Consider the following 8,712-nt stretch of genomic DNA (forward strand, 5'->3'; position numbering starts at 1 on the left):
GGGCCAGTGCCCTACTCACTGCGCCACCTAGCTGCCCCAGTAAAGTACATAATTCTTAATGGTTACTGAATTTATTTTTAAAAGATAAAACCTGATTCAAGAAGGGTTATTTGGTTATACGGAAGAAAACAGTTAACTTGAGTATACTTGATGAATTAAAAAACCAACAATTAATCAGTTTTTTCCAGTCACTATCAATAGTCACCTCATCTTTCCCCTGAACGATCCAAAACAAACCTGCCAAAAAAGTCTTTCAAAGTACTGGCAAGATGGATAAGTTCTTTAAAACAGACCACCACAGATAATTTCCATTTGTTTTACATTAATGTAACTCACATTTTAAACAGTACATCTCAATGACTACCTCATTTGGCACAGGTTCATTGTTGTTTTGGGTTTTTGTCCCCCAATCGTTGTTTATATTTCTATGTGTACACATTTTACATTGTTCCAGCTAATTGGTCCCAGGCCTTAGGGTGCCTACGTCTCACACTTCTACAGATCCTAACAGTGTCTACCACAGCACCTTGCACATAATAAATAATAATGAAATCACTCAATAATTGTTGACTGAAATATTATATGTCGTCTCAAGGTATGAAGCTGAATAAATAATGTATTTCATAGCTTCAAAAAGACACATAAGAAACAGTTTCTTATGTGTCTTTCACATAAGAAGTTTAATTTCAATACATTTATTGTTTACTGTGGCCTTTATGCAGCCTATTTAGAAAATTTTGATAAAACAAATTATTAGCATTAAATTTAATGAATTTTAACTAGATATATTCTCAGTTGCTACTGGAGAGAATCAATGTGATATCATAGAAAGAGCACTGGATTTGGGTTTAAAAAAAGCCTCCCTAGCCTTCCAGCCACACTAGATGTGTGACAATGGGCAGTGACTTGCCCTTTAATCAGAGTTCTTCACACGTAAAATGGACTAAATACTGGTCTAGATGATTTCTCAGCTTCCTTCTAGATCTAACATTCAATAGATTCTAAGATCCACATGGCTTTGACCTTCTAAAAAACAAAACATACAAATATTTTCCTGCCTAGCTTTAAAAAGTATTCCAGAGATGACAAAAACAGCTACAGAAAAATTCAGAAACAACAATTTATAAATGTCAAAAACTAAGCATGTTATCAGAAGTAGCAATAATGTAGTAGAAGTAACAATAAAAATATGCAAATCATCAGCATAAATATTGATCACATGTATGAAGCAACATGGAGGGGGGCAAATATGCGAGCAGTGAAAAACCTCTCAGACACATAGACTCTAGAAGGAATAGCTGTATGCTTTGTAACTTTGCCTCCAAAAATAAAAAGTGTGATTTGAATATACCTAACACAAGGGTTATTGATGTTACCCAATCCACGAAGCCTCCAAGTAAAGAACTGCTTCAAAAGGAGAAAAAGACCTCTGCCTATCTGAGATCCTGGGGTAGAGTGTCACTACCACTTAAGAGTATGGATCACTGATAGTGGACTCCAATTTTACTAGATATTCTATGGATCCATCATCCAGAAATCATGCCACACTAGCTTCAAGAAAAAAAGTCATACCTTCTCCCCACCTCTTCTGTCTATGATCAAAGAATTCAAAAATTACCCTCATTCTCTATTTCTCATAAGGATGAAACATGAACAGGATATAGTGTCTGGGGGACCTAGCAACATCTCAGAGACACTGCAGCAGAATGCAAAGAGCAATGTTCAGAGAATCAAGAGACAACAAAATCAAAAGGTAAGGGTAAACCGGTTTAGAGCTACAAGTGGTCTCAAATATCTAGCCTAACCCCCTTATTTTTCAGATGTGTAAAGTGAAATAATTTCTCAAAGGGATACAAGGTATTACGGTACATAGCTGGAATTTAGACCCAGTTCTTGATTCCAAAACCAGGGATACTATGCTGCCTCACCTGGGTTCTAATTATAGTTCTGCCAACTAGCTGTGTGACCTTCAGCAAATCTCAACCTCTCTGGGTCTCAGTTTCCTCATCTGTAAAAAAAAAGAGAGAGAGAGGTTTGGACTGTATCTGTGGTCTCAAAGTCAATTTTCATGTTTGTTTTAAATGTGTTGCACTCATCGATTTGCAATCTTTTTTATTCTATCACAATCTAATTACATATTCATGTGAACAAAGGGATCTCTAATGGTCCCTAGGTAGGAGATCCATGAACTAGATACTCCCTAAAATCCCTTCCAACTTTGGAATTATTATTTCTATCTACAGCAAAGGAACAAAATAACAGAGAATGAAGGTCACCCTTAAGCAAACAGGTACTCTAACCCTATCTCCATATCTAGTTAAGTGAGGGCAGTTTGTCAAATGAGAACAAATAAAAAAGGTGAGGCCAAAATATAAAGTTTTTCTTCATGGATTATGAACACGGGGACTGTGAACTTTTTAAAAACATTTTTAAAAATTTTAAATTTGATAACTGTGTTTCAATATAATCAGTTTCCTTTGTACTCCTATGTCACATTTTAAAACATCTTTGGGGACCCATAAGAAATAGGGATTTATTTATAAACAGTACTTTAAGGTTTGCAGAGTGCTTTAGAAATATGATCTCATTTAACTTCACAACAACCCGGGGATATCATAGATGCTATTTTGTCCCCATTTTAGAGAAGAGTAAATTGAGGCAGATAGTGGTTACATGACTTGCCCAGGATCACAGAGTTAGATCTGAGGCTGGATTTGAACTCTTTCTGACTTCAGGTCAATCTCCCTATTCACTGTGCTACCCAAGATCTATGTATGACACATATAAAGGTTCAGAACCCCTGTCTAGATCAGTTTATAATTCCAGATAGCTGATGGGACAGGAAAAACATGAGTAAGCTCTCCAGGTAACACCTTGCTTATCTAGGATAAAAGTTTCAGCAGAGAATAGGAACGCACCCTAGAAAAATCAAAATCACTATCTACTTCTACTAAGTTAAAGCTATTAAGTTCACAGAGAAAAAGAAAAGGAGAAAAGAAGGAAAAGGGGTATGAATGAAAAAAAGGATGGGAAAGGATAAGGTCAGTTGACAGTGAGTAAGAAAGAATAAATATGACTGAAAGAGAAAGGAGGGCATATAAGATATACCTTGAAATTAGTGCAAAATATCTCAAAAACTCAATTATGATTGTGCATGAACTTATGTTCACTTTTCAAAGCATCAAAGGTCATCACTTTAAAATTGACACCAGTTATGTTTTACTTTTCAAGATTTTAGGGATATCAAAGCCACACCTAGTGTAGGATGTATGAATTAAATTGAGTATGATATGTGTGAATGAGATAGTTTTTAAAGTTTCTACTGACTTTATTATAGTACGGTAGTAGAGTAGTACAATATCTATAAATAGTATAAATAGTGATATAGTACCTATAAATATTCTTGTTGCCATAAGGCTTAAAAGAAAATATATTTTAAATTACATTTTTATCCAAGTAGCATTGGATGACCTAGGGATTAGTAATAGGATACCCAATCTTTCATGTCTAGATTATTGATTCTAGGTCCCCAGTAGTCATTTTTAGAAATCACTATTCGTCAGCTGTTTTTGTTCACAATCTGTGTAAGAAACGTGCTGTGTATCCCTTGCACTTACTACACAGGTTTAGAGGTTATAATTCATAGCCATCTGCCAATCCAGGGGAATCCTCAGCTGAGAGGTAAAAGATACATTAGCAGCTGCTAGGCCAACTTTTAAAAGCTTTTTCAGCATTTCTAATTCTCTTCCTTTTTCATGCAAATGTCTTAATGGTTCAAACTTTAAACTGTACCACAGAATTTTCCCAAGTCCCTAGCCAAGGAGAGAGATTTGGTACATCTTCTGAAGCCATATTCCTTCATGTAGACTTTTGTCAATTACCATAACTAAAAGGTTTCTGATTCCTTCAATGTGGACATTCCCTTCCCACAAAAGAAGGTTGTCTTCATGAGTTCCTGTGACAAAAACATGAAAGTAATCAATCCCTTTATGTCCAAACTTCTGCTAACAAGCATCTCTGAACATAGCTAGACTCATTACTAGATGGCAGACACAGTCAGGTCCACACTACAAGAGCCTTTATGGCTTGGTTGGACTTGTCAGAACTTGAGCTTTGTTGTCATAAACTTGGAAAACCCAGGGTCATGACCAAACCACAATGAAATACTAGCAACACAAAAAGATGGGAGAGAATTTTTGAAATCTGAACAAGCTAGTTAGCTATAATGAGTGTGTAAATAAAGAAAAGGTTTTTCTTCCCGGATATTTTTTTTACTGAAGATCTAATAAAAGTCATCCAAGTTGGAGAATTCCTTCCTTAAAAGTAAAATCACAAAAGGATATTGGACATATAAGGCCCTCTTTACCGATGCCATTTCCAACCAACTATACATAGGTCACTGGATGGATGAAGACATCATCATTAATCATCCATATAAATAAAGTACATTTAAACCAATCTTAGCTTTTAGTATTACAGTCCTTCTGTGGCTCAGTCAGGTTCCTTGGTTCACAATATGATATCTACAAAAATACAAACAAATGACTTACAATCTCCTCAGTTAATCCTTTCAAAATATAATTCAAGATTGGGATGATTCTAATTATACTGCCAAGCAATTTCTCGCTGAAGTCTCTATTTGTATTCTCTCACTATGCTACACAAAGTTAAGGCATTAACAATTGTGTTTTGAAAAATAAAAAATTTCCTATTACATTTTAAATCATAATGTCATGATACTGAGGCATAGCCTAAATTGCCATTGTTAAGAGTTGAAATATTGATAACAGCCAGCCTCCACCATTCACCATAGAAGGAGCCAACATTCCCCCAAAAAACCAAGCCCATTTCTCCTGGGTTTGTAAGTCTCCTTTCAAAGACTTTGATATCTCCCTCAGGAAGGAAGGCATTAATTTGACCAGGCAATATTCCAATCAACATTTAACATGTATTTTTAAACTTTGTGTAAAATGTTTAATAGGTACTCTGTAATCTTTTCCTTCCACTAAAAACCCTCTCAAATAACATATTGGGCATCTGGTCCAAAGGAAATTTACAAAGGAAATGAAGAGCAAAATGACTGATGATGACTAATTTGAAATCTTTTATATTCATTTCATAGACTGTTAAAGGCCTACAAGTTCAGGCTATTATAACCTTGCTGAATCTCAGAGGCTCAGATGCAATATAGGGCCTAAAAAAGATGCAAAAGCTGTAAATTTCGTGAAAGTAGGTACTAGACTTAGTATATCCCTCAGTAGCTACCACTGTGCACATTAGTTATTTAATACATATTTGTTTGATTGAGAATTCTAAGCACTGAAAGAAATGGGCAGGATGTAGATAATGAACACACTCACCAAACTATAGAGATTGGTGGTTGAGTGTTGTCAATACTTCAAGTCAACTGAGAGCTGCTTTGGCCATAATACTGCTCAGTACTATGATTTTGTTTTCCAAAAATTAATGTTCTAAATGACTTGTTCTATCACTAAGCTAAAAAACAAACAAACAAACAAAACTGTCCCCAGTGGGGCAAGAATACGTAAATCAAATACCTTCTTTTGAACCAGTTCAAAATTTCGAGCAACATCAATATATAATCCTAGAATTCTGGGTTGCTCAAAGATACCTCACTTAATAATAGTAACTTCAGAAAGTACTTTAAAGTGTTTTGACCCTGGTGGAGTAAGAGCCTAAATTCAAATCCCACCCTTATTATTTACAACCTGTATGGCTTTTTGCAAGTCAATTAACCTGTGGTCCTCAGTTCCTCATCTATAAAATGAGAGGGTCAGACTAGATGTCCTTTGATATCCATCCAACCCTTCATTTATGGTCCTATGATCTTATTTTTACATATTACAAATGTAAAAGAAATGCCAGTTTTGTAAAGCTAAAATGACTAGTAAAGAAGATCAGAAAAATCGTATTAGATTTCTTAATCTTAATTTATTACTAAAGACAGAAAGTATACATATTAGTATGCTTTCATTCCTATTATCAAGAGAAATAAGTTCATTTTTATCTCCAATAAAAAGTTGAAGCTAATTTGCAATTTTCCAGGAAATTACATTTTAATGGAATTTATAATTCAGAATTGTATTCAATTATTTTTACATGATGAGCACCCATAGCGTTATGACACTTCCAGACATTAATACTAGTGAAATTGTACTATAAGTGATCAACACTGCTTGTTATACTCTTTACCTACAAAGATCTTGAATTCCAAAGCAGTTAACAAAGCCTCACAAACATAACAAGCAGACATTACTACTGCTAAAGGCACCTATTTCCGGATAAAGCATAAAGGGAAAGCAAAATCCTTTGTACCAGTTTGGTTAACCTCAAGTGCTAGCCAAATTACTATTTGGCTAACATTCCATTCTGCCTACCTAAAATTTCCTCTGTCTGTTCAACTGGACACAGTATTCGTGTAATGTTGCCATGTGACCATAAAAGGTTTGCACATTTTATACAGAAGTAACTGCATGTGAATGGGTAAGCTTGTCCTTACAAAGGATTTGCAAACTCAAGTTGCAAGCAAATATATTCATTATTATGAATGAAAGTTGGTTATTAGTTTGCATAAAACTTTAAGCTTTCTAACATAAACCTAAAAAGCAGAACACACCTCATGGAAAGTTTCCCCAAGACTCCTTTGGTACGATTTTTAAGGACTTTGCTTGGGAGTATTTTTTTTTAAGAAAGAAAAAAAATGCTCTATTGCATTCACTTTTAGTGAAAACACTGTGTCCACTTTATTCTGAGAAAAAAAAATAGAAAATAAAAATGAAGCAGTGGGCAAAGAACTGAGTACATATTTCTAAATGGGGACAAAATGTAGCTGGACAGTAAGTCATAAATGGGGCTAAATGAGATGTGGTCAGTTATGACGAGATATCGTTGACCTGAAACATTAGCGCCCGTCCCTTGAAAGAAACTGAGAGCCCATTCAATTCACTCTTGCTTCTTAGATTGCCACCACTGTGTGGTAGGTTAAACTCAATTAACAGTCAAGCTTCCTGAAAGGCAAAGCCAAAACATTAAAGAACTAAGATATGAGAACTGGATAGGCGTCATAGAAAGATTGCCTTATCATCATCGCTTCCTTCGGAGTAGAAGAGGAGGACAGGGAGAAGGGGATAGGAGGCAGAGAGGGGAAAAGGGGGAAGAAAGAGAGAGAGAGAGAGAGAGAGAGAGAGAGAGAGAGAGAGAGAGAGAGAGAGAGAGAGAGAGAGAGAGAGAGAGAGAGAGAAAATGAGAGAATGAATCTCCTCCAGCTTCTGGGGGAAAGAAAGGCAGGAAGGCAGGAGCGGGGGCGGGGATTTGGATGGGTTACCTGGGAGCTCAGGTAGCGCTTCAGACACTCCTCACACACAGCCTTTTTACAGCACGTCAGGGGCTTGATAGCTTTATCCTCCAGACACACCCGACAGCTCAACACGAGGAGGGGGCTATAAGGGTCCGCCAACCCTCCCAGGCCGGGATAGGGCGGCGCTCCGATCAGGCTGGACACGGAAAAAGGTTCAGGAGCTAGATATAAGTCGAGCTCGACGCTGCTGCCGCCCCCGCCGCCGTCGAAGGCCAGAGGGTCCGAGGGGGGCGACAAGCCAGGACTAGGGGAGGAGGTCGCTGAGCTGGTGGAGGTGGTGGAGGAAGGGACTGCAAGAGGCACTGGGGAGGCCAGAGTGTTTGGAGACGAAGGCTGCTCCCGGGTATTGGCCTCGGGCAGGTCGTTTTCCACGCAGTACACGGTGCAGTAGATGTGTTTCTTGGGTGGAGGGTGGCGGCGCCGGCCAAGCACTTCCAAGACCAGTCCGTCGTGGGAGCTGGCTCTCTCCCCAAACTCGGGCTCGGAAGACCCGTCCCATTCTCTCCTCGTCTGCTCTTCCTCCTGCTGCTGTTGCAACGTTCGGGGATCTAGTGGCTCCGTGGATCTCGCTGCGGCGGGCTGCCCGCGCTCTTTGCTACCCCTCTGGCTGTGCTCCGGGGAAGCCCCGTCCCCGGTGCCGCCGCCGCCGCCCGGGTCCGGGGACAGGGCTCGGGGCCCTGCTGCCCCGCTGCCCTCCCTCTGCGGCCGCCGCCGCTCGGTCTGTTCCTCACCCAAGTCTTCACCGCCTCCCGGGGGCCGTCCCTCGGCGGGACAGTCTGCATTCACCGTGCTCTGCTCCTCTCCCATCGCCGCCGGCTGCGGGCGCCGCCGCTGCCCATCCAGCCGTTCGACCCAGCACCCAGCCCCGGCGGGCAGCTGGGGGACACTGCTCAGCTCTGGATGCTCTGGCCCCGCTTCTGCTTCCGGGTCCCTCCGGGGCTGGGCAGCGCCGAGCTAGCCGCCTCCTCGGTCGCAAGCAGGAGCAGCGTCAGCGGCCGGGGCCCCGGCTCGCGATGCGTCTCCTGGGGCCGGGGTGGGAAGGAGAGAAAGCCCTCGGCGGCCCGGCCCTCGCAGCTTTGCGTCTTCTTCTCTAGGACTGCCTCAGCCCGGCTGCCCCGGCTCCGCCTCCGCCTCCGCCACGGGTGGGACTCGGGCGCCGCAAGCTCAGGGACGGCCCGCATCCAGCCCCCGCGGCAGCCTCTGGGCACTGTGTGCTAGGAGGCTGGGCGAGCCACAGCCTGTAAGGAGGACCCGAGGGGGCGGGGGCGGGGGCAGGGTCCAGGGCTGGAGCAGTCGGCAGTCACTCCAGAGGCATGGTGCTGGCCCGCTGCTGC

General features: G+C 40.9%; 1 protein-coding gene across 1 annotated transcript in view; it reads right to left on the reverse strand.

Moving 5' to 3' along the window:
- The window catches only part of RNF217 (ring finger protein 217), a 146,651-nt gene extending 138,195 nt beyond the window's left edge, over positions 1 to 8,456 (reverse strand). Inside the window, exon 1 of the mRNA XM_036765824.1 lies at positions 7,346 to 8,456. Coding sequence (XP_036621719.1) covers positions 7,346 to 8,185 — 840 coding nt within the window. The 5' untranslated portion in view covers positions 8,186 to 8,456. The remainder of the gene's footprint in view (positions 1 to 7,345) is intronic.
- Between the last annotated feature and the right edge of the window lie 256 nt (positions 8,457 to 8,712).

This window comes from Trichosurus vulpecula, chromosome 7 (genome assembly GCF_011100635.1).
Source record: "Trichosurus vulpecula isolate mTriVul1 chromosome 7, mTriVul1.pri, whole genome shotgun sequence".
NCBI classification, from domain to species: domain Eukaryota; kingdom Metazoa; phylum Chordata; class Mammalia; order Diprotodontia; family Phalangeridae; genus Trichosurus; species Trichosurus vulpecula.